The sequence below is a fragment of the Heptranchias perlo genome, chromosome 19 (genome assembly GCF_035084215.1).
Source record: "Heptranchias perlo isolate sHepPer1 chromosome 19, sHepPer1.hap1, whole genome shotgun sequence".
Taxonomy (NCBI): domain Eukaryota; kingdom Metazoa; phylum Chordata; class Chondrichthyes; order Hexanchiformes; family Hexanchidae; genus Heptranchias; species Heptranchias perlo.
In genome coordinates, this window is record NC_090343.1 from 19,731,488 (window position 1) to 19,758,609 (window position 27,122).

A 27,122-nucleotide genomic window follows, 5' to 3' on the forward strand; every position below is an offset into this window, starting at 1 on the left:
GAAGGCTGTGAGAACCAGATGTTACCTTCTCCTGCTATCGGCTGCATACAAACTTGAGTAAGAAAAGGATTATAATCAGCTTTTTATTTTAAATGGTCTAACATCTTTGTTAAAATAGCGATTAGAGGAATGCCATATGCTACCTGCTTGTCCATTATTGTTACAAACAGTAATTTCTAGCATCATATTTTCAGATTTCAAAAACAGAAAATGTTTGAAATGCAGTAAGGTTGATCAGCATTTAAAAGAGGAAAATACAGCCTAATGTTTCAGTGAAACCCCTCTGTCATAATTCAGGACTAACAATTTCTACTTACTTGTGGTATCTCGTACTGGAGACCTTGTGGGATTTCCACCACATTCACTGAAAGGCAGTAAGTATTACACTACCAGACTTTACATTTAAGCTAAAACTAATAGTAAGGTGTTACACAAAAGCAGAAAGATACAAAAAGAAACAAGCAACACAATGTTTGACTTACACAACACATAAAGTGTTTCAAAACAAGAGTCTGAAACCTTGCTAGCTCTTTACAATAGCTTTGGCTGAGTCATTACTGGAATGTTTTTTAAGCAATGACTCCATGAGCCCCTCTTAGTCCAAAACAGAGAACTGGAGACCACAGGGCTGTTCCTAAATTTCATGTCTGTTTTTACTTTGATGTTTTAAGCAGGGTCATTTGATGATCAAATTGCACTTCAGTTATCTATCCTCCCTGTTACTTCTTCAAATATTTCTGTAAAATTGATTGAATACAACCTGACATTTAGAAATCTATGCTGACTGGCTCATTAGCTCATGTTTCTCCAAATGCTTAAGGAATTTATTCCAGTATTTAACCAACAGGAGAATTAAGACTAACTGCTATAATTTCCTGCATTATCCCTGCCTCCTTTTTTGAAGCCTCCATATTTGCCACCCTCCATTTCTCTGACACATTTTTCCTTTCTATAGAATTTTGGAAAATTATATTCAGAGCCTTTGTTATTTCTAGTTTCCCTTACGATCCTTGAATGTAAACAGTCAGGTCCCTGTGATTTGTTTACCTTAAGCTTGAGTGACTTCTTTAGTATCATCTTTCTTTATATTAACCTAAATGTTTTACACCCACCTCTATTGGTTCTACAATTTTATTCTCTTTCTCCTCTGAGGAAACTGAGGCAAAGTACTTATTTAAATATTTTTGCCAATCCTTCACTTTACACTATAAGCTGATTTCCTTCATCTCTTAGTGGCACTTTTCATGTTTTTTGGTAATTTTCTCTCATACTCCTTTCTCAGCCTTTCTAATCTCTCTTTTTGTAGCTTTCTTATATATTCTTTGTATTTGTCCTGTCTTTCTGTTTTAACAACTACACTGTAGTCACTAAATGCTTCTTCTTTTATTTTTACATTTGATCTAATCTCTGTATTCATCCACAGAATTCCAACCTTTGTTACACTTCCTTTTTCCCTTGCTGGAATATTGTTGATATGTACCCTTTCCATCTCCTGTTTAAATATTTCCCACTGTTAAGTTATGGTTCTATTTGCCAAATTTTCCTTCCATTTAATCAGGGCAAGGTCCCTTTTTATCTCATTATAATTATTTTTTTCCAGTCAAGTATACTTTTTCTCAACTTTTCTTTTTTCTTTTCTATTCTTACATTCAACCCAATTATATTGTGCTCGCTGCCTACGAAATCGTCCCTATTTTTAAGTAATCTACTTGCTCTGCCACATTACCCAGAACGAGTGCTTCCTTCCTTGTTGGAGTAGTAACATTGACTGAAAAAACAGTATTGAACATACTGCAAAAAATCCTCTCCTTTCTCATCACATTTTTTCTAACCCAGTCTATTTTGGATAATTAAAATCTACAATTATAACTCTGTTGTTAAATAAATGTCTCTCTATTTTATCTAGAAATTTCATTCTCCATTTCAAATCCACTGCTCAGCGGTCTATAATACACTCCCACTGTTGTGACTGAATCCTTGCTATTCCTCAGCTCCATCCAAATGTATTTTGTTTGGACCACTTCTTTATTTAAATATTTACATTCTAGTGCTATGTTATCATAGTATCATCATAGTAGGTACAGACAGGAGGCCGCCATTCGGCCTAGCGTGCATGTGCCGGCGCTTTGAAAGAGCTATCCAATTAGTCCCATTCCCCTGCCCTTTCCCCATAGCCCTGTAAATATTTTCCCTTTCAAGTATTTATCCAATTCCGTTTTGAAATTACTATTGAATCTGCTTCCATCACCCTTTCAGTCAGTGCATTCCAGATCATTACAATTCCCTGCATAAAAAAATGTTTCCTCATGTCACCTCTGGCTCTTTTGCCAATCACCTTAAATCTGTGTCCTCTGGTTACAGACCCTTTTGCCACTGGAAACAGTTTCTCCTTATTTACCCTGTCAAAACTGTTCATGATTTTGAACACTTCTATCAAATTTCTCCTTAACCTTTTCTGTTCTAAGGAGAACAACCCCAGCTTCTCCAGTCTCTCCACATAACTGAAGTCCCTCATCCCTGGCACCATTCCAGTAAATCTCTTCTGCACTCTCTCTAAGGCCATGACATCCTTCCTAAAATGTGGTGCCCAGAATTGAACACAATACTCCAGCTGAGGCCTAACCAGTGTTTTATAAAGGTTTAACACAACTTCCTTGCTTTTGCACTCTATGCCTCTATTTATAAAGCCCAGGATAAGAACATAAGAACAAAAAAAATAGGAGCAGGAGTAGGCCAATCAGCCCCTCGAGCCTGCTCCGCCATTCAATAAGATCATGGCTGATCTGATCCTAACCTCAAATCTAAATTCATGTCCAATTTCCTGCCTGCTCCCCGTAACCCCTAATTCCCTTTACTTCTAGGAAACTGTCTATTTCTGTTTTAAATTTATTTAATGATATAGCTTCCACAGCTTCCTGGGGCAGTAAATTCCACAGACCTACTACCCTCTGAGCAAAGAAGTTTCTCCTTATCTCAGTTTTGAAAGAGCAGCCCCTCATTCTAAGATTATGCCCCCTCGTTCTAATTTCACCCATCCTTGGGAACATCCTTACTGCATCCACCCGATCAAGCCCCTTCACAATCTTATATGTTTCAATAAGATCGCCTCTCATTCTTCTGAACTCCAATGAGTAGAGTCCCAATCTACTCAACCTCTCCTCATATGTCCGCCCCCTCATCCCCGGGATTAACCGAGTGAACCTTCTTTGTACTGCCTCGAGAGCAAGTAAGTCTTTTCTTAAGTATGGACACCAAAACTGTATGCAGTATTCCAGGTGCGGTCTCACCAATACCTTATATAACTGCAGCAATACCTCCCTGTTTTTATATTCTATCCCCCTAGCAATAAAAGCCAACATTCCGTTGGCCTTCTTGATCACCTGCTGCACCTGCATACTAACCTTTTGATTTTCTTGCACTAGGACCCCCAGATCCCTTTGTACTGCAGTACTTTCCAGTTTCTCGCCATTAAGATAATAACTTGCTCTCTGATTTGTCCTGCCAAAGTGCATAACCTCACATTTTACAACATTGTATTGCATCTGCCAAATCTCCGCCCACTCACCCAGCCTGTCTATATCCCCTTGTAGGTTTTTTATGTCCTCCTCACTCTCTACTTTCCCTCCCATCTTTGTATCATCTGCAAACTTTGATATGTTACACTCGGTCCCCTCCTCCAAATCGTTAATATAGATTGTAAAGAGTTGGGGACCCAGCACCGACCCCTGCGGAACACCACTGGCTACTGGTTGCCAGTCCGAGAATGAACCATTTATCCCAACTCTCTGCTTCCTGTTAGATAACCAATCCTCCACCCATGCCAGAATATTACCCCCAATCCAGTGATTCTTTATCTTGAGCAATAATCTTTTATGTGGCACCTTGTCGAATGCCTTCTGGAAGTCTAAATACACTACGTCCACTGGTTCCCCTTTATCCACCCTGTACGTTATGCCCTCAAAGAACTCAAGCAAATTTGTCAGACATGACTTCCCCTTCGTAAAGCCATGCTGACTTGGTCCTATTAAATTATGTTTATCCAAATGTTCTGCTACTGTCTCCTTAATAATAGACTCCAAAATTTTACTCACCACAGATGTTAGGCTAACTGGTCTATAATTTCCAACCTTCTGCCTACTACCCTTTTTAAATAAGGGTGTTACATCAGCAGTTTTCCAATCTGCCGGGAGCTTTGCCGAGTCCAGAGAATTTTGGAAAATTATTACCAAAGCATCCACAATCCCTACTGCCACTTCCCTCAAGACCCTAGGATGTAAGCCATCAGGTCCAGGGGATTTATCTGCCTGGAGTCCCATTAATTTACTGAGTACCAATTCCTTAGTGATTTTAATCGTATTTAGCTCCTCCCCTCCTAGAGCCCCCTGTTTGTCCGGTGTTGGGATATTCTTAGTGTTCTCTACCGTAAAGACTGAAACAAAATATTTGTTCAGCATTTTTGCCATCTCCATGTTTCCCACCATTAATTTCCCGGTCTCATCCTCTAAGGGACCTACGTTTGCCTTAGCCACCCTTTTTCTTTTTATATAACTGTAGAAACTCTTGCTATCTGTTTTTATATTTTTTGCTAATTTATTTTCATAATCTATCTTCCCTTTCTTAATCAATCCTTTCATTACTTTTTGCTGTCTTTTGAAGACTTCCCAATCTTCTATCCTCCCACTAAGTTTGGCTACCTGAGATGTCCTTGTTTTTAGTCGGATACTATCCTTAATTTCTTTACTTAGCCACGGATGGCTGTCATTTCTTTTACACCCTTTTTTCCTCAGTGGAATATATATTTTTTGAAAGTTGTAAAACTAAAGCCCATGGGATTAAAGGTATGTGCTTTTTTTAACAGCCTTCTCAACTTGTCCCATCACCTTCAAAAGATTTGAGTTGTGCACCCCCAGGTCTCCCTGTTCCTGCACTCCCTTTAAAATTGTACCACTTAGTTCATATTGCCTCTCCTCATTCTTCCTACCAAAATGCATTACTTCACACTTCTCTGCGTTAAATTCCATCCGCCATGTGTCTGCACATTTCACCAGTTTGTCTATGTCCTGCTGAAGTTTGTACTATCCTCTGCATTGTTTACTACATTTCCGAGTTTTGTATCATCTGCAAACTTTGAAATTATACCCTCTATACCCAAGTCCAGGTCATTAATATATATAAAAAAGAGCAGTGGTCCCAATACTGACCCCTGGGGAACACCACTGTATACTTCCCTCTAGTCTGAAAAACAACCGTTCACCACTACTCTCTGCTTTCTACCTCTTAGCCAATTTTGTATCCACGCTGCCACTGTACCTTTAATCCCATGGGCTTTAGTTTTGCTAACAAGTCCATTATGTGGTACTTTATCAAATGCCTTTTGAAAGTCCATATACACAACATCAACCACACTACCCTCTTCAACCCTCCCCATTACTTCATCAAAGAACTCAATCAAGATAGTCAAACACGATTTTCCTTCAACAAATCCATGCTGACGTTCATTTATTAGCATATACTTTTCCAAGTGCCAATTAATTTTGTCCTGGATTAGTGCCTCTAAAAGTTTCCCCACGTTAGGCTGACTGACCTGTAATTGTCGGGTTTATCCCTCTTCCCTCTTTTGAACAGGGGTGTAACATTTGCAATCCTCCAGTCCTCTGGCACCACCCCCATATCTAAGGAGGATTGGATGATTGTGGCCAGAGCTTCCACAATTTCCACTCTTACTTCCCCCAGTAACCTAGGATGCATGCCACCTGGACCGGATGACTTATCTACTTAGTGTACTGCCAATTTTTTTAAAGTACCTCCTCTTTATCTATTTTTATCCTATCCAATATTGCTACTACCTCCTCCTTTACTGTTACAATGGCAGCATCCTCTTCTCTAGTGAAGACGGATGCGAACTATTCATTTAGTACCCCAGCTATGCCCTCTGCCTCCACAAGAAAATCTCTTTTTTTGTCCCTAATTGGTCCCACCCTTCCTTTGACTAACCTTTTACTATTTATACGTTTATAAAAGACTTCTGAGTTTCCTTTTATGTTAGCTGCTAATCTATTCTCATGCTCTCTCTTTTATTGCCTTTTTTAGGTCTCCCCTATACTTTCTGTATTCAGCGTGGTTCTCTACTGTATTATGAATCTTGCATTCATCATAAGCCTCCTTTCTCTGTTTCATTTTAATTTCTATATCTTTAGTCATCCAGGGAGCTCTAGCTTTGGATGCCCTTCCTTTCCCCCTCATAGGGATGTGTTTACTCTATACCCGAACCAACTCCTCCTTGAAGGCCTCCCATTGTTCAATTACTGTTTTGCCTACCAATTTTTGATTCCAATCCACCTGGGCAAGATCCCTTTTTAACTCTCTGAAATTTGCCCTTGTCCAGTTAAGCATTTTCACATTTGATTGTTCCATGTCCTTTTCCATAACTGTTCTAAAACTAATGATATTATGGTCACTGTTCCCCAAATGCTCCCACACTGAAAGATGCTCCACCTGCCCCACTTTATTCCCCAGAACTTTTTTTTAAAAATTCGTTCACGGGATGTGGGCGTCGCTGGCGAGGCCAGCATTTATTGCCCATCCCTAATTGCCCTCGAGAAGGTGGTGGTGAGCCGCCTTCTTGAACCGCTGCAGTCCGTGTGGTGACGGTTCTCCCACAGTGCTGTTAGGAAGGGAGTTCCAGGATTTTGACCCAGCAACAATGAAGGAACGGCGATATATTTCCAAGTCGGGATGGTGTGTGACTTGGAGGGGAACGTGCAGGTGGTGTTGTTCCCATGTGCCTGCTGCTCTTGTCCTTCTAGGTGGTAGAGGTCGCGGGTTTGGGAGGTGCTGTCGAAGAAGCCTTGGCGAGTTGCTGCAGTGCATCCAGTGCAACTAGATCCAGCACTGCTTCCTTCCTAGTTGGGCTGGAAACACACTGTTCCAGAAAGTTCTCTTGAACACATTTCAGGAATTCCTTCCCCTCTTTGCCCTTTACACCGTTACTGTCCCAGTCTATATTGGGATAATTGAAGTCCCCCATTATCACTACTCTATAGTTCTTGCATCTTTCTGCAATATGCTTGCAAATTTGCACCTCTATCTCCTTCCCACTATTTGGTGGCCTATAGTATACACCCAGTTGTGTAATAGCTCCTCTATTGTTCCTTAATTTTAACCAAATAAATTCTGGCTTTGACCCTTCAACTACATCATCCCTTTCCAGCGCTATAATAATTTTTTTGATCAATACTGCCACCACTCCCCCTTCCTTCCTTATCTTTCCTGAATACCTTATAGCCAGGAATGTTAAGTGCCCAATGCTCCCCTTCTTTGAGCCAGGTCTCTGTTATTGCCACTATCTCATAATCCCATGTGGCAACTTGAGCCTGCAGCCAACCTTATTTACCATGCTACGTGCATTTACGCACATACACTCCGATGTCATCTTAGACGGCCTCGCATTTGCTCCCTGTCGGTTTCCTCCTATTTCTGAACTATTCTTTACTCTCGTGCTACTTGTCCCTCTCAGCCCCCTGTGCACCATGTTTCTCCTCTCTAATTTTTCATCCTGGTGCCCATCCCCCTACCAAATTAGTTTAAACCCTTCCACAGGAAGGAAGTAACAGCACTAGTTAACCTCCCTGCAAGGTCATTGGTCCCAGCTTTGTTGGGGTGCAACCTATCCATCTTGAACAGATCCCTCCTGCCCCAGAACTGGTCCCAGTACGCCAGGGATCTGAAGCCCTCTCTCCTGCACCATTTCTCCAGCCACGCAACAACCTGTCTTATCCTACCATTCCTATACTCACTAGTGCGTGGCACTGGGAGCTCGAGCTCGAGCTGTTGGTGGCACTTCCTGCACATGTGGATTTCCAGGACACACGAAATGTTCTGGAGTTCCCACACGGCACAGGACGTGCATGCAATGGGCCCCAGTTGTCCTGCCATATTAGCTAATAGTTATTTAAACAGTTTGTTTAGCTTTATGGCACTTTACTGTTTATCTGACATTAAAACACTAATTAACCACTAAGAACAATAACCACGAAAGACACTAACCAATGAACTAAATACTCACTGACTTTCCCTCGGCACTCCTCCTTGTCTTGTGATGTCACTTCTTGACTTTTTTCTTGATTTTTGATCCCTCACGTGGCTCCCTTTACGATCCGCTCAGTCTTAGTCCATAGTTCTTTGGTTTAAATCACTTACACCTCCTTCCCCCTCTGCACCTAATTCCCACACTCACCAAATTCCCAGTTTGAAGTCCTCACTCTATTAGTACTTCACTGCATTAGAGGTTCACTCTCTGTCTTTCCCAACCTCTGTGCTCAAACTCACCCTTAATTAATTCTGCTACCCCTCCCCCTTTTCTCCTTTTCTGTCACTCCTGAAAGTTATATACTCAAGTATATTTATTTGCCAATCTGACTTAGCTGCAGCCATGTTTCTGTTATTATGACATGATGTTCTATTTTAAGCAATGACTCTAGTCCCCCAATTTTGTTTCTTATACTAATGTTTCTGAACATTAATATAATACATTTTAGCTTGGATTCTTTGCAAATTTCCCCATTTTTTGCCTTTCCACATCCTGATTTCTTTCTTTTTTAACTATCTTTCTGATTGACCTCTTTCAATTTTCTACCTCCTCATGACCTAAAGCTTACTTTCACTTCCAAACAATCTCATCCACTCTCTTGCTTTACCCTTCACGTTTACCATATTAGCTTAAACCTTTTCCCATAGCTCTAGTTAACCCCCTTGCAAGGATATTGGTCTGTTCAAGTGCAGGCTATCCTATTAGTGCAGATACAAAATGGTCACAGCAATTCATAACTTCCAGATTAAAGATAGAGCTTCAAGTATGCAATCTAGTTCACAATTCTTAAACTATTAAAAATATTATTTGGAAAGCTGGATTCTATTGACACTGCTGTTATAGACGCTACCCATTTGCTTTCCATGTGTATTTTGCTGCTTTTATTTTGATTTTGTAGAACACCTGCAGCTATTTCTGGAAATATTTGGTAGATGTTAAACTCAAAGGAATCTCACCTCTTCACAGCCACCTTGGCATCTCAGTTTACCCTTCAGCCTTCCATCAACATGTTTTCTTCTTTGCTTGTTTTCATTGGACACAATCTCCATGTCAGAATCTGTGAGAGATAAAACAGCCTACTTAAAAGACATGATGTGGAGATGCCGGTGATGGACTGGGGTTGACAATTGTAAACAATTTTACAACACCAAGTTATAGTCCAGCAATTTTATTTTAAATTCACAAGCTTTCGGAGGCTTCCTCCTTCGTCAGGTGAACGATGTGAAAAGACAATTTACTTAAAAGACAATTGTGATATTACTTAAAAGACAATTGAAGTGAGTTAAAACTTGAGTCACAAGGCGTGATCTTTCTGAAACTCCTTGAATTGCTGTTGGGGTAGAAACTGGACTGTGGAAGCTGGCAGGCATTTTCTTTTGGTGATGCCTCTATATCTTTCTTCCTCCTTTTGGTAAAACTTCCCTCCAATGTAAGTGAAGTAGTTGTACAAAGAATTACCACCTGCTTTCCAGTATGGCTCTTCAGCATAAATAAAGTGTTAAGAAGGCCCCCAAGACAGACTCCAGAATTTATACATTGACCGTAGCACCTCAAAAACAGCTAGGGTACAGAAAATTCACTCACTCAACTGATGAATTTCATGTCAAGTAGACAAAGGAATCACTGAAAAGAGATTCATTAGCTTTAAAACATGTTCGTGCCTCTTCTAATAACAGTACGATTTTTTTCTTTAAGTCAGGATTGAAATAGGAGACCAAAACAGTCCTTGCTCCTCCGGCACTGTTTTAGACTAGCAAACTATAATTTTGCTGATATTGAATGCTAGGGTAATTAGCATTACAAAATAAATTAGTACATCAATTAATCAATAAACACAATGAGATTTGTGATATTGCTTATTTAATTCTGTTGAATTTCTAAAGTAGTGCTCTGCTGCAGATTCTATCTGCTAATGGACATAATGAATGATCCAGCAGATCCTTTACTGGAATAGGGGCCTCAAGCTAATTAAAGCATTCAGCAACAATTCCTCGTCTCTTCAGTTCCACCATAGATCCATTAATTACAGTCTTGCTCATGAATAATGCATTTCATGAACTCCTATTCATTCCATTACAATACACAGAATATGGGATAAGTAAAAAAACAGTACTGAATCCCTTCATCTCTCTTAGGTGCTTTATTTAGAAATTGTTTTTGCTTCAACTGCTGAATTGTATTCTGTATTCTTCCACATTAACATCTTAACTTTTTTATAACATTAACAAGTCACATAACAATGCAACATTTTCTAAATTATAATCAAATAATGCAAGAATAATAGTAGACTATAGTTGATCTAACTTAGGTTTATCTCTTTAAAGTGTATATCTTAGACAATCTTATGGTATTGAAGCTGCAATCATGGGCATGATTTTGACTTGGAGACGGGAAAAGAGCGGGGGTGTAGATTTTCGAGTGGGAAACCCGGAAGTGAAGTGAGCTCGTTGGAATCTGCGAATGCAGGTCAATTGAAGGCAATTATTTTTGCTTCCGGGTTTCGTATCTCCAGGCTGCAGAGCGGGCGTAATGCACACCCGCATGACGCAATCTGAAGTCCACTCTTTAAAGGGCCAATGCAAAAATGGATTTTGGAGGTGAAATGAGGAGATGCACCAATGGATTCCAAGACAGCAAGGGCAGCACCCAGGTTCACAGATGCTTCACTTGAAGTGCTGCTGGATGCAATGAGAACCAGGAGGGAGATAGTTTACCCAAACGATGGAAGGAAGAAACCTGGTTCTGCCACAAAGGCGGCGTGGCTGGAGATGGCAGAAGAGGTGAGCAACAGGAGCACGGTGCCTAGGTCTTGGTTGCAATGCAGGAAGCATTTTAATGGTCTAACCAGGTCAGGAAAAGTGAGTACAGTTGCTGATTCACCCACATCCTGTGGTGTACAACAACCTCCTCTCACTCTGGTTATGCAAGCCTACTCCATCACTCCTCACACCCACTTAAGTTTCAGCAGCAACCATCCTTCACCTTCAACGCGCTTTCTCACCTCCCCATTTATGCACCCACCACTGCCACTCACTCAAATCCTTATGCAATGTGATGCATCTGTCTGATAGTCACACTCACCCCATGCACTGCATCCATCAGGTGATTACGTAACCTTCAGTCACTCACAGATCTGTTCTTTCACTCCCTGTAGGAGAAGAGAGCGCAATACGCAAGGGAAAGGGTGAGGACTGGAGATGGCCCTCCACAAATAGTCTAGCTGACAGATGCAGAGGAGGAGGCCATGGAGATAAGTGGCACATCTGCATCCCTAACCATTGGAGATGGAGAGACTGGGAACCCTCATGTGCCTGGTGACAGAACTTAAACATCTTTCACACACATGATGACTTTATTTCATCAATGACTGATCTATGAGAAAACCAAGTATGGTGACTGGCAAGATTGTTACTTTGCCATGGCTAGTTCATTGCATTTCTGTTGACTTCATGGACCTTCACATGTACAAGAGAAATGTGCGGAGGTGGATAACATCGATTCCTCAGAGAACCTCTTTCCTTCTGAGGGTCCACCATCATAGGACATACAGCCATGCACCAGCGCAGTTACTGGCACTTCGGTGGGTCCTGTTGTTAGCCTGTAAGTTGGGTTGTCACCTGCTGATTCACAATTCAAAATTGAGCATGAGCAGACACTGGTCGCAGGGGCGGCTGTGGAGATTCTGTGTCGGAGAGCGCCCTCTTCTCCAAGCTCTGCTCAGCTAGACACAGATGCTGAACCCTGTGGGCAATCATGGACGAGGAGAATGATTGAGATACAGGTGCACCTTTGCGAGGTACTGGAAATTGTGCCACGCACACTCTCCACAATAGCTGAGAGGCTGGAGAAGTCCACCTCTAGCATTCGTGGAGTGATGTCGCAGGTAAGTGCCAAAACGTCTGCAATGGAGTGGCCACCTCCATTGAGCTTCAAGCATGGCTCACAAATGAGTCTTTGCACATCATTAGCACGGCCATGCAGACTTTGGAAGCCATCATGTCTGAATCCTTAAATAGAATGACAGTTACCTTATCCGTGGCCTTAAAACATGTCACAGATGTGCACCAAGCGGCTCTCCAGCAGAATGGTGGGAGTGATATGGCGCTGGCCCGGGAAGGGGATGTTGGCGAAAGGGACTTGGAAGTGGGAACTCCACTCAAAGTGCTTCCACGTCTCACCTGTTGCACCATCACCCTCCTCCCCCCCCCCCCCCCCCCCCCCACCAACCAGTACCCGAAATGCTGCCTCCTCTCCTGATGGCCGAGTCTGCCCCTGCACAGCTGCAGGTGATGCAGTCATTGGCAGGGCCCTCATGGGCTCCAAAACCCCATGGTCATAGGCCAAAAGCATCTCAGCATTCAGGGCATGGATCCAAGCAGCCTGCCACTAACTCTACTGAAGCCATAGGGGATGCACCACACAGAAGCAGTAGGAAGCATAAGTTCAAGCAATTGTAGTTCACCATGGGTATGCACAAGTGTGTTTGAAGAAATATTATGTTGTTAAGTTTCCTTTCTTTTAAGATTAGCACATTAAATATATTGATTATTGCCACTTCCACGTCTTGGCCATTATTGCATCCCACGTCGCCCTTTCATTTGCTTCATGATGAATGCCAATACATCACAGTACCCATTGAGCAATGGGGGGAGGGGTTGGTGGCAGTGGTGGTGGTGGTTGTGCCAGCTGGCCTGAGTATCTCAATGTCTCTCTTTTGCCACTGTAATTAAGAGAACCTGTGAGAGATGAGGGCATCCCTGACCGCAATGTGCACGGATGGTCTGGCGATGGGTGCCACATCTTCATATTCCTCCTCCTCCTCCTCATCCTCTTCTTCAATGTTGTCACCAACAGAGGATGCTTGATGAGCATCTTTGTCCTCCACCACTGTAAACCTCCCTGCTGCGCTATGTTGTACAGGATGTAGCACACCATGATTATTCTGGAGACTCTCATTGGCGAGTACTGAAGGGCACCTCCAGACCTATCCCACCTCAAGCGCATCTTCAACATGCCGATGACTTGCTGAATGACAAACCTGGTGGTCATGTGGCTCTGGTTGTATCGCTCTTGTACCTCGTTGGTGAGGTTTCTCACAGGTGTCATGAGCCACATTTGCAGGGGTATCCCTCGTCTCCAACGAGCCAGCCTTTAAGTCTGTCTCCCATTAGGAAGTGGTCTGGAATGTTGGATTGGCGCAGATTGAATGCATCATGACAGCTGCCAGAGAATCTAGCACACACCTGTATAAATTGCTTCTTGTAGTTGCACGCCAGCTGTGCATTGATGGAGTGAAAGCCCTTTCGGTTTATGATGGCTCCTGGCTCATGTGGTGGCCCTCAGATTGCCACGTATATGCAATAGATTGCACCCTGCACCCGTGGAAAACCAGCCAGAGAGGCGAAATCCATTGCCCGCTCATTCTGGCTATTGTCGTCGCGGGAGAAGGACGCCCTGGAAAACAACCCATCCGTCACCTGCCTTATATGTTTATGTGCAGACAAATGACACACCCTGGAGATGTCACCAGTGGTGCCCTGGAAGGATCCAGAGGCAAAGAAATTGAGGGCAGTGGATACTTTTACTGCGACGGGCAATGCGCGGCCTCCAGGTCCAGCAGGAAGCAGCTCTTCCTCAAGGAGGCTGCAGATGTCAGCGATCACCCACTGACTCAATCTGAGCCTGCATAGGCGCTGCTCCTCGGAGAGGTCCAGGAAGCTCAGCCTCTGCCTGTATATCCTCTCACGTGGGTAGTGCCTCCTGTGCCCTCGACCCCTCTGTTGCTCCCCTTTCCGCTGTTCTCCAGATCTTTGTTGCGCACTTCTCTCTTGTACACCTGCAGATCCCAACACAGCACAACGTGGCTGCCATGGATGGTCATTTTCCTCCTCCTTAGGTGTCCTCTGGAATACATCCATTACGCACCCCCCCACCCCCAATCCCGATCTTGTCAGTTTGAGAGGCTCCAAAATTTGGCGAATGATGTTTCAATGCAAGAACTCTCAGTCTCAACACAAAACTCTCAGCCAAACATTTGCTTGAGAGAACTGAGAGACCTGCTGCAATATTTGAACTTGTATTGAGATGGGCCAATCACAGGTTTAAAAGCCCAAATTAACTTCGGCTGAATCTCGCCTCTGTTTCACTGGCGAGATTCACGAGCTCTGGGAAACCCGTGCAGGAGATGTCAAATTTGTTTATGTTTCAGAATCAATTAAAAAATACCTTCTTCAAGTACCTCAATTGTCCCATGATCGATCCGCCCACCAGCCGTAGTGGGGAACGCGACTTCCGGGATTCGGCTGAGCGCGTGCGCATCCAAATGCGCCCACATTAAACCCGGAAGTGGGCGTGTTGGAGACGGGTTGCGGTCACAATTTAAAAACTGCAATTTTGACGTCCCACTCGCCCCCACCCGTTCCTAGGGGTTAAATTTCTCCCTCATATTTCTGTACTATTTGTAAATGATAGATACTAACTTTATCCAAAGCATGCCATTAATTTCATAGTAATAAACATGAGTAAGTGTAGAAAATATTTATATATGATTTAATGCTGCACAGAATCATAGGAATTACAACACAGGGGGAAGCCACTCAGCCCATTGTGCCCATGTTGATGTTTCAACTGGAGCTGTCTACAATAACCCCTATTCCCTGTTTTTTTCCTGCATCCTTTTATATTTTTCTTTTTCAAAAAATTACCAGTTCTCTACAAAAATGGTGTAATGGTCTCTGCCACAGCAGCTGCTTGTAGTAAAGCATTCCATGTTCTAATAACCCTCTGTGTGAAAACAAATTCTTCTAACTCTCCCTTTCATTCTTCTAATGACAATCCTGAGTGTAAGCTCCCTTATTACCAATTCACCATCAATCTTTCACTATTTACCTTCTCAAAACCCTTTATAATTTAGAAAATCTCAGATTACCCACCACCTTAACTCCCCTGTTCCAGTGAAAAAATTCTCAACTACTCAAGCCTCTCTTCGTAATTAGGACCTCTCGTTCTTGGTATTATTCAAGTGAATGTTCATTGTACCTTTTCCACGGCTTTAATATCCTTCCTACAATAGGTGCTAATTGCATGCAATACTCCAACTAATCAATATCTTACACAAATTCAAAATCATTTCTTTGCTTTTATGTTTAATTCTCCCATGTATAAAACCCAAAACCACATTTGCTTTTTACATGGCCTTTTCTATCTGCACTCTCACCTTTAAAAATCAATGTATTTGCATGCTAGATCTCTCTGTTTCTCCACTCAGGTTAGAATTTGACCACTTGAGGTACACTTCCTTTCATTGTTCTTTTGCTGTGCGAGGAACATGACATAATACTGTTTAATTTTACACTTATAATCCATCACCTGTTTTTTCTCATGAAAAGACTTGTATTATGGCATCAGGTCTCAGCATAAACATGAAAAGGGTAGTGGTAAAAATGCAAAGTCTCCTGTACACTTTATGGTGAAGACATTCAAGAAAGTTTCGAAAAGATAATTTTGATCTTAAAGCTCTTTGCAAAGAGTGGACTTGAAATCCATCCACTACTATGTGTATCATAAAAACAGCAGCACTTTTGCTGTCATCTGATTTCTGCCAGGGGAAAGGACACATTTATACCAGAACCTTGTAATAAGAACTGGCCCAGCAGCGGAATGTAAACCATAGATGTTTACAGCACAGAAGGAGGCTATTTGGCCATCATGTCTGTGCCAGCTCTTTGTTAGAGCAATCCAAAACCAATCCCACTGCCCCACTCTCTCCCCATAGCCTTGCATCTTCCTCTGTGTAAAAAAGGGATATTGCCAGGAATAAGCTTTTTTCCTGATACTGATGTGTCTTTGCCCATGTGTTCAACTCATTGGGCATAATTTTATCATGGCGGCAGGATGTCAGTGGGGTGGGGGGGAGGTCAATGGGTGCATGGGAAACCAGGAAAAAATTTTCCTACCTTTTCTCGAGCGATTGCGACGTAATTGATGCTCATTAATGTGGCTTCCAGGTTTGGCATCTCCAAGCTGTGCAGTGGGCGCACTACGCACCCAAATGACGTGCTGTCATCTGGAGCATTTAAAAGGCCATTGCACGAATGGCTTTTGTGGGAAAGAGAAGTAACTTATGAAAATGGAGTAGCAGAGGACCAAGGCGACGCAACGATTCAGTGACTCCTCACTTGAGGTGCTGCTGGCCGGGGTGAGGAAGAGGAGGGAAACGCTGTACCCAGCGGACAGGATGAAGCGCCCTGCCTCTGCCATCAAGAAGGTCTGGCTCGAGGTGGCAGTGGAGGTGACCAGCAGCGGCAACATCTCCCACATTTGGGTTCAGTGCAGGAAGCGCTTCAATGACCTAACTAGGTCAGCAAAAGTGAGTACACATACTGATTCAACTGCATTCCGTGGTGCACATCATCTCCACCTCTCACATCATTCTGCACTGCCAAGGCTACTCCATCACATCACTCCCCACACCCACTTAAGGCTCATCGTCAACTTACCTTCACTATCTGTGCACTTCCTCACCTCCCCATTTGTGACCCCACCACTACCACTCACCCCAATCCTGACCCAACGTGATGGATCTGTCGTGTAGTCACCCTCTGATGCATTTCTTTCATTGGAAGCCTCACCCAAAGCAACTCATCCATCGGGTGACCATTTCACCCTCACACACTCATTCATCTGTACTTGCTCCCCTTGTAGGAGAAGAGAGCTCAGAATATATGGGAGAGGGCAAGGACTGGAGGGGGACCACCACAAATAGTGGTCCACACAGAGGCAGAGGAGGAGGTGTTGGAACTGAGCCGGATGGTGGAGTGCCTGGCCATCGCGGGTGCCGAGACTGGCACCCCACAAACGTCTGGTGACAGAACTTTAACATTCATCACACGCAACATGAATTGATGTTATTAGTGATTGGCATGTTGCACACCTCAGTATGCTCATCGCAATGTTACATCTGTGATGATTCATAATATTGCCTTATGTTCTCTTCCAGGTCCTTCAAGGACTGAAGTTGTGGAAGAGGGCGATTCCTCAGAGAAGTTCCCTGCCTCTGAGGGCCCACCGTCACACCTAAGCAAGCCATCCACCAACGCAGATACTCATATCTCGGTGGGTCCTATTAGAGAGGTAGTTGGGTTGTCACCTGGTGAGTCATCACACATAAGTGAGTACGAGCAGACACTGGTGGCAGGCGCAGCAGTGGAGAGTCCGCATCAGAGGGCGCACACGTCTCCAAGCTCTGCTCAGCTAGATGCAGATGCTGAATCCCGGGGGTCATCCTTGAAAAGGAGAATGATCGCGGGATGGCAGCATCTTTGTGAGGTACTGAAAAACGTGCCACGCACACTCTCCACAATAGTGGCGAAGGTGGAGGAGTCACAAATGAGTCCACTGAGACCCTGACAACAGCCATGCGGACTCTGGATGCCAAAATGCCTGCCGCCTTAAACAGGCAGACAGATACTTTAGCCATGGCCTTAGAACGCGTCACAGATCTGCTGTTGTCCAGCAGAGTGGCAAGAGTGATGTGTCTGTGACCCAGGAGAGGGATGATGGCGAAAGGGGACATGGAAGTGGGGACGTCACTCAAAGCACTCCCACATCGCACCCATTGCCCCCCTCTCAACCAGTACCTGCAGTGGTGGCTCCTCTCCAGATGGCCGACTCTGCCCCTGCACAGGTGCAGGTGGAACAGTCTTTGGCGGGGCCCTCACAGGTTCCAAAACCCAGAGGGGGTAGGCCGAAAGCATCTAAGCAGTCAGGGCATGAACCTGAGCAACCTGCCACTATCTCTGCTGCAGCCATAGGGGATGCACCATGTAGGAGTAGTAGGAAGAGAAAGGCTAAGGTTTTGTAATCACGAAGGGTATGCACAAGGGTGTCAGACAAGATGACATGTTTTTCATTTATATTTGGTTTTTGTTGAATGCACATTAAATGTTATAATTCTCACCACCACTGCCACGTCTTGCCCATTCTTGAGTCCCTTTGGTGAAAGCGCCCTTTAATGTTCTTCATCATGAACGGTGAGCCTTGATGCCACTCATTGGGTGCGTTTACAGTGGGTGTATGTGTGGTTGTAGGAATGTTTCGTTGCGGGGGGGTGGGGGGGGGCTGGTGATGATGGTGCTTGTTCCAGGTGGTCTGAGAACTTGACTATCTTCACTTTGCAGATCTCGTTATGAGAATCTATCAAATATGAGTGACTCCCTGGCGTCATGAGCAGCCAGGTGAGCCGCTGCTCTGCCGATGGTTTGCCCATCGTCATCGTCCTCCTCCTCCTCCTCAATGGTGATGGCAGATGCGGATGATTCATGAGCACATGGGACCTCATCCACCGGTAACCCACTCTGTTGAGCGATGTTGTGCAGGACACAGCAGGCGATTATTATTCGACACACTCTCGCTGGTGCGTACTGAAGAGCTCCCCCAGATCAATCCAGGCACCAGAAGCACTTCTTGAGCATTCCTATGGCATGTTCAATGACAGACCTCGTCGTGATGTGACTGTCGTTGTACCGGTGTTGTGCCTCACTGGTGGGGCTTTTCAGAGGTGTCATGAGCCACATCTGCAGGGGGTATCCCATGTCTCCAAGAAGCCAGCCCTTAATCTGTTTAGTACGTAGAAGAGGGCCAGGATGTTGGATTCTCGCAGAATGAAGGAATCATGGCAGCTGCCAGGGAATTTGGCACACACCTGCAGAAATCTCTTCCAGTCGCACATTGATGAAGTGATATCCCTTTCAGTTGATGAACAGTCCTGGCTCATGTGGAGCTGCTCGGATTGCTACGTGTGTGCAATCAATTGCGCCCTGTACCCCTGGGGAGCCAGCCTGAGAATGGAAACCCACTGCCCTCTCAGTCTGGCTGATATTGTCGATGGGGAAGTTGAAGTAGTGGGATGCCCTGCAAACAATCCATCTGTGACATGTCATTTACATTTATGTGCAGACGATTGTCAGACACCGCCGATGTCACCGGTGGCGCCCTGGAAGGATCCGGAGACGAGGAAATTGAGGGCAACGTTGACTTTAACTGCCACGGGCAATGCGTTGCCACCAGGCCGAGCCGAATGCAGCCCTGCATGAAGGAGTGTGCAGATGTCTGCAACCACCTGGCGACTCACTCTGAGCCTTCATAGGCACTGCGCCTCAGAGGGGTCCAGGAAGCTCATCCTCTGTGTGTAGACCCTCTCATGCAGGTAGTGCCTCCTGCGATGTCAGCCCCTCCGTTGTTCCCCTCTCTGTTCTACTCCAGGTCCTTGTGGCGCACCTCTGTCTTGTGGAGCTGCAAGTCCCAGAACTGTACGCCGTGCCTGCCGCGGATGCTTATGTGTCTCCTCCTCAGATGTACTGCTGAATACAATTATTGCGCCCCCCCATCCTGATGTTGTCAGTTTGAGAGGGTCCAAAATTTTGGTTAAATAACGTGTGAACACAAGAATTCTGAGTGTGAACAAAGAAATCTAAGTCTAAACACAAAGAACTCCCAGCCAAAGGTTTGTCTGAGTGAAATGAGTGCCCCGCTTTTGTCCCCATCTGTCAAACAGTAATTTAAATGTCCAAATGGCTGCCGGCTGCAACTCGCCTCCGTTTCCATGGCGTGTTTCAGAGGCCACGGGAAACACATTGAGGCAGAGTTAAAATCCTTTCCCTGTCTCAATACACAAAAAATTAAACAGTTTAACAAGTTTAACTATCTGAATCACTGCTTTAAATATCGGCCCGCCGGCAATCCTGAAGCGCGTGCGCATCCAGATGCATCTGGGTCGAACGCGGAAGTCGGCGGGTTGGAGCCGGAATTCATTCCTGCTCCGGAATTCTCCCATTTTGATTGACCCCCCCACCCCTAACCCATCCGATGTTGGTGGCTAAAATTGTGCCCATTTATACGGTTTATAGTCTGTGTTGCTGAAATCATTGCAGGTCTCCAAGCATGCAGCAAATTCTCCTTGTTTCAGCTTGATCTGGGACAAAGGATGATCTTTCCCAGCACAAACAGGAGCATGTTGGATTCAACTCTCACAATACTTTGATTTCCAATTGGTAAGTTTCCTTTACCCTTATTCCCAGGTGCATGCATTCTGTTGACTCACAGTAGCCTCTTCCAGTTCCCACAACTAACCAATAAGCTACGTTGTAGAACTAGTATGGTTCTCCAGCAACTGGGCACTTTACAGGCTACAGTGGGGATATATTTAATTTTATCTCCACATTATAGAAGTTTGGGGAGAAATTTTAGCTCATCTTCTTCACCCATCAGGAGTATAAGTTAAACCAGTTCTCTGTTACATTATGTAGTATTTCAATGCCATAATCAGATTATGGCACAATTTTTACTGCATTTCCCTGTATGTTTACTTGTTCATGCATGAACTTTCATACTTTTTGGTATGTTGCCATTTGCGTGGATATAGGAAAATTTCTGAATTTACCGGGCATAAAAATCCTGTAGAAATCTTTGATCATGGGAAGTCATTTTTGGGAGTATTTCAGTTGAAATCCCATGAATTACAGGGGTGGGAGAGATTGGAGTCCTTGCTTTAGAAGCAGTTCCGATCCTATACAACACCTCTGTAATGGGCTTGCTGCAGAGCTGTAGTTATTACTGGTCAGATTCATCCTTGGCTTAATTGTCTGAGGTAGCCAAATTCCTTAGGATTTATAACCTTAATGAGACTGCACACAAGACATTTCATTACCCTAAACTGGATCATATAGATCTATTATGCCCTAAATTCCAGGAATCTTTGTACAGAAGGATAAAGTAGTCAACACACATTTATCTATAGTTGTATCAGCAGCTGCTTTCTGCTTTTTTTGCTTCAGACCTATTGATAGCTTAAAGCAATACTTACCAAAGGGTCAAAGAACAAAGGGTCCACAACTGAAATGTTAACTCATCTGGTCTCTCCACAGATGCTGCTTAACCTGCTGAGTGTTTCCAGCATTTTCTGTTTTTTTTAAAAATGTTCTAGCATCGACTGTTTCTTTGCTTTTTGTTCATAAGGGGGAGGGTCCATCTATCTCTGCTGCTAACCATTCTTCATACTTCATTCATAAAATGAGGAAGGTTAGAGCTCATGGGCCTACTCTGTCTTTTCATTCAGTTCCTAGACATCTTTTACTACTAGTTCTATGAAATATTTGTTACTGTCTCCATATTTGACTGGCTATAGTTCCACCACCAAGTCCTGCCTTGGATTACATAAGGGAGGTTTCATATCTCATTCATCGCTCATCCTAACAATCTTTTCAACTCTTGTAACTTTATCTTGTAATGTAAGACCCACAAAGTTCAAAGTTTGGAAACTGAGGCTATTGTAGTTCTGAAAGCATTGCAATTTTGTCATCAAATTTACCAAGATGTTAATTAAATTAATTATTTGTTCTTGATTAGTAAAGTATGCCTTGGTAAGAACACAAGAACATAAGAACTGAAAGCAGGAGTAGGCCATATGGCCCCTCGAGCCTGATCCGCCATTCAATAAGATCATGGTTGATCTTCTACCTCAACTGCACTTTCCTGCCCAATCTCCATATCCCTTGATTCCCTTAGGGTCCCAAAATCTATCGATCTCAGCCTTGAATATACTCAATGACTCAGCGTCCACAGCCCTCTGGGATAGAGAATTCCAAAGATTCACAACCCTCCGAGTGAAGAAATTTCTCCCCATCTCAGTCCTGAATGGCCAATCCCGTATCCTGAGACTATGTCCCGTAGTTCTAGTCACTCCAGCCAGGGGAAACACCCTCTCAGCATCTACCCTGTCAAGTCCTTTCAGAATCTTATATGGTTCAATGAGATCACCTCTCATTCTTCTAAACTCTAGAGAGTATAGACCCATTCTGCTCAATCTCACCTCATAGGACAACCCTCTCATCCCAGGAATCAATCTAATGAACCTTCGTTGCTCCGCCTCTAAGGCAAGTATATCCTTCCTTAGGTAAGAAGACCAAAACTGTACACAGTACTCCAGGTGTGGTCTCACCAAAGCCCTGTACAATTGCAGCAAGACTTCCTTACTCTTTTACTCCAACCCTCTTAAAGGTTAACATAACATTTGCCTTCCTAATTGCTTGCTGTACCTGCATGTTAACTTTCTGTGTTTCGTGTACAGTGACACCCAAATCCCTCTGAACACTACATTTAATAGTTTTTTACCATTTAAAAAACATTCTGATTTTCTATTCTTCCTACCAAAGTGAATAACCTCTCAGTTCCCCAAATTATACTCCATCTGCCACCTTCTTGTTCACTTACTTAACCTGTCTATATCCCTTTGCAGATTCTTTGTGTCCTCCTCACAGCTTACTTTCCCACCTAGCTTTGTATCATCAGCAAACTTGGATACATTACACTTGGCCCCTTCATCTAAGTCATTAACATAGATCGTAAATAGCTGAGGCCCAAGCACTGATCCTTGAGGCACCCCACTAGTCACCGCCTGCCAACCTGAAAATGATCCGTTTATTCCTACTCTCTGTTTTCTGACCATTAACCAATCCTCTAACCATGCTAATATATTACCCCCAACCCCATGAGCACTTATCATGTGTAACAACCTTTTGTGTGGCACCTCATCGAATCCCTTTTGAAAATCCAAATATACTACATCCACTGGTTCCCCTTTATCTACCCTGCTAGTTACATCCTCAAACAACTCGAATAAATTTGTCAAACACATTTTCCCTTTCATAAAACCATGTTGACTCTGCCTAATCATATTATGATTTTCTAAGTGCCCCGTTACCACGTCCTTAATAATGGATTCAAGCATTTTCCCAACTACTGATGTCAGGCTAACTGGCCTATAGTTCCCTGTTTTCTCTCTCCCTCCTTTCTTGAATAGCGGTGTTACATTTGCTACCTTCCAATCCACTGGGACCGATCTAGAATCTAGGGAATTTTGGAAGAACACAACCAATCCATCCACTATATCTACAGTGACCTCATTTAGAACCCTAGGATGTAGCCCATCAGGTCCAGGGGATTTGTCAGCTTTTAGTCCCTTTAATTTCTCCAGTACTCTTTCTTTACTAATCTTAATTACTTTAAGTTCCTCAATCTCATTAGACCCTTGGTTCCCCACAATTTCCAGTATGTTTTTTTTGTGTCTTCTACTGTGAAGACAGATACAAAATATTTGTTTAACGTCTCTGCCATTTTCTTATTCCCCATTATAATTTCTCCTGTCTTGGCCTCTAAGGGACCCACGTTTACCTTCACTACTCTCTTCCTTTTTACATGCTTGTTGGAGCTCTTACAATCTGTTTTTGTATTTCTTGATAGTTTACTCTCATTCTATTTTTTCCCTCTTTATCAATTTTTTGGTCATCCTTTGCTGGTTTCTAAAACTCTCCCAATCCTCAGGCTTACAACTCTTCTTGGCAACATTATAAGCCTCTTCTTTTAATATAATACTATCCTTAACTTCTTTAGTTAGCCATGGGTGGATCACTTTTCCTGTGGAGTTTTTATTCCTCAATGGAATGTTGAGAATTATGAAATATTTCTTTAAATGTTCGCCATTGCTTATCTACCGTCATTTCTTTTAATCTAATTTCCCTATCAAGCTTCATACAATGATCAAAACCTTACAGTATACATTATATGGTAGGCATCTTCACTGTTTTAAGTGATCTGGCCAATTGACCATTACATTGCTTGAATCAAGGGGTACATTGAAAGTTCCCAGCTAGGAAAACATGCATGTGTCACGTCACACAATAAATACTACTGCAGCAAAGGCAACTCCAAGGGAGAAGAGATGTGACAGGGATGAAGGGCACATTCCACACATACATCAAAAATCCACTTAACAAAACTAACTACATTGTACCTGCAGGGTGGCAAAGAGACCTAAGGAAATTTGGAACAATAGAGAAAAAAAAACAGAACAATAAATTAAAAAAATGATTGATTAATGCAACCTATATTGGAAATGGAAGCATATGCAGGGAAAAGAAAAGGGCATGTTCCAAAGAATTAAATTATATCACAGATAGCCTTCAAAATAGAATAAAGATCACAAAAGAACACAAAGGAAGAAAGTTTACTGAGTAAAAAAGAAAACTTACTTAATGAAAACAAGATTTAAAAATAATTAAAGAAAACAAACAGTAACAGTAATACCCACCGCACATGACTCACAAAGAAACAACCAACAACATTATCCAAACAAGTCCCGTACAAAAGACGTATCAACAGTACTTTGAGTAACCATAAACATCAATCCCGAAGAAATTGTACATAAAACTATCAACACCTAATCTACACCAGTAGCCTTTAATACATTCACAGTGAAACTGGATGCCAAGGTTATGGATCATAAATTAACATTTCAACGCACAGGAATCTAGGAAGTGTGAGAGTGCTGGAATACAACACCATGAATTTCCTACAATTCTTACCTGCAGTACTGTCAGTTCCACTCTGATTCGGATTTGGGCTGGGACTCTGTGAAGTGGGTGGTGTTGCTTGTTCCCATTGATCCGATTGGTGGGTTTCACCATTCACTACAGGCTGTGCAAATAAAATAAGATTAAAAATAGTCAAGTTTTAAAGCAGATCTTTTCTTATGTAATGTGTGCATTTTCTTATTTACCTCTATTCTATGAGAGTTTATTTGACACATGGGGCTCAATTTTAAAAGGGCGGCAGGATGGCAGAGGGGAGGGGTCAATGGGCACACGGCAAACCTGAATAAGAAAAACCTACCTTTCCTCACGCAATCGCGAGGTAATTGATGCTCATTAATTTTGTTTCCGGGGTTCACGCCCGGCAGCCAGCCTGATTGACAGGCTGGCTGCCAACAGGAGCTGCAACGCTGGGGTGGGGGGCGCGGGGAGAAAGAGAGAGAGATGTTATCGGGCGCTGGAACAGAGAGTGGGAGGGGGCACAAAGATCATGGGGGGGGACAAAGATGGGGGGACATCGGACATCGTGGGGGGGGGGGGGGGAAGACATTGGAAGACATCGGAGGGTGAGACATCGGAGAAGAGTCATCGGAGAATGAGACATCGGAGAATGAGACATCGGGGGGGGGGGGGGTGAGACATCAGACATCGGAGCAGGGGGGTGCAGGTGACATCGTTTGAAAGGTAGGTTTATTTATTTTTTTAACTTTGTGAAATGTTATTTTATTTAATTTATTTTGTTTATTTTTGCCTGATCCAGCCCTTCACGCTTTCACCAGCCATGAATCGGAAGCTGTATGAAAGCCGCCCAGGTAAGTTGAAAATTGTTGTAACTATTTACTATGTAACAAATAAAGTACCTTAAGTACCTCAATGAGGTACATTTGCTTCTTTGAATATCGTCCCGCCGGCTTTAATTGGGATTTTACCGATTTTCGCAGCCCCCCCCCCCCCAACCCCCCACCCCCAATGCACCCGGACTTTCATTTGAAAATTGAGCCCAATGGACCAGTTTAGGAAACTGGTGAATTTAGAGCCAGGTAGGGATAATTATCTCCCATTTGTGACACGATTCAAGCAATGGATGTTTGCTTCATGTAGGAGATAACACCGGGCACTAATTTACATTGACTGAATCAGTCAAATTGCATTTTTATTAAATAAGAACATACGAAAAATGATGGACAGGAAAATACCCTCTGGTCCATCCAGCCTGTCCCACACAATTATGATGCCTTGTGCATCACAATATATACACACCCTACCCCTCCCGAAACTAAGTGATCTCCTGGGAAGCCAAAAAGCAGATAAAAGACCAATTTGGAAAAAAAATCTGGGAAATTCCTCTCCAATCACCTTCGGCAATCAAAACTAGTCCAGAAGGTCCAGGAATGGTATTGTGGGATTTTTCTTAGTGCTTTAGGGATTGAATTCCACAACTCTGTGCATTATTCTTTGAAAATTGCAAATGTGTGGGCTTTATTTTAGATATATTCCTTTACCAATGGGTTTAATTTTGAATCCCTTATTGTTTTTAAAACTGAAAATACACAGCAAGGTGGTATGTAAGATGTACAAGTTAGAGTTAGAGCAGTACTGATTAAAGGGAGTGGAGTTCAGCTGCATTTGGGGCAGTCCTGTACTTTGGCAGCACTAGAGAATGGTCTCAGATTTTGTTACAACTGGTGCAGGGGCCCTGGAGATTGATAGTACTATAGTGAGACTGCTGGAGATTGGCAAAATGGAGGGGTCCTTTGATCTAGCATTACTGTAGAAAAGGAACCAGAGGTTCAGCACAACTAGGGGGTTGGCTCAGTGGATTCCTGGGGCTCAATTTTAAAATGGAGCCAGGAACGGGACAGGGGAGTCAATTTGAGGTCGGGAAACCCATTAGTACAGGTTTCCCGGATGATCTTACGATTTTGACATAAGGACGTCTTTTATTTTTTTTTGTCGGTTTCCCGTCCGACTGACCGGCTGATTGACAGGCTGGTCTCAGTCGGACGGGAGACCAGTCAGGGAGAGGACGTCTTCAGATAAATCTGCAGGTAAGTCTTTGTTTGTATGGATGGGAGGTGGGGGGGCACGGGTGGGCAAGGGGCATAGGTGGGCACAGGGGGTCCCGAGTCATGGGGGATGGGATCAGGGGTCAGTCATGGTGGGGGGGGGATGGGATCGGGGGCTCATCGCGGGGGTCCGTGATCGTTGAGGGGGATGATCGGAATCGGAGGGTCAGAGGATCGGGGTCGGAGGTCCGCGATCGGGCGGGGGGGTCCGCAATCGGGCAGAGGGGTCCATGATTGCGGGGGTGGGGGGTTCGTGATCAGGGGCGGGGGGACGTGGTCAGTGCAGGTAGACTTGCTGGGCCTGGAGGAAGCAATCCTGCTCCTCCGGGTCCACGAGCTGTGCCTCTCCAGGCACTTACCTGTTAGTCTCGGACCTTCTCACCTCCTTTAACGAGGCGTAAAACAGAAGGCCCAGGAATCCTGGCCCCCCGGGTTGAAATCGGGAATTAGTGAAAAACGGAGGCCTCCATGAAAGGTTTTAAGGCCCGACCCGCCTCCTGGGAGGGGGTTGGCCGGCCGCCCCTCGTCCCGACCCGTGAAAAC

At 43.8% G+C, this 27,122-nt stretch overlaps 1 protein-coding gene across 6 annotated transcripts in view; it reads right to left on the bottom strand.

The window, feature by feature from the left end:
* Positions 1-27,122, bottom strand: part of LOC137335203 (DNA (cytosine-5)-methyltransferase 3B-like) — a 218,830-nt gene that overhangs the window by 130,061 nt on the left and 61,647 nt on the right. For all 6 annotated transcript variants that reach the window (XR_010966358.1, XR_010966357.1, XM_068000424.1 and 3 more), the window contains exons 3-4: positions 24,508-24,619; positions 9,046-9,146 (exon numbers count right to left, since the gene is read on the bottom strand). Coding sequence is in view for 4 of the 6 variants with exons in the window: in XM_068000424.1 (XP_067856525.1) it covers positions 9,046-9,146; positions 24,508-24,619 (213 nt within the window). In the remaining 2 variants the exon portion in view is untranslated. The remainder of the gene's footprint in view (positions 1-9,045; positions 9,147-24,507; positions 24,620-27,122) is intronic.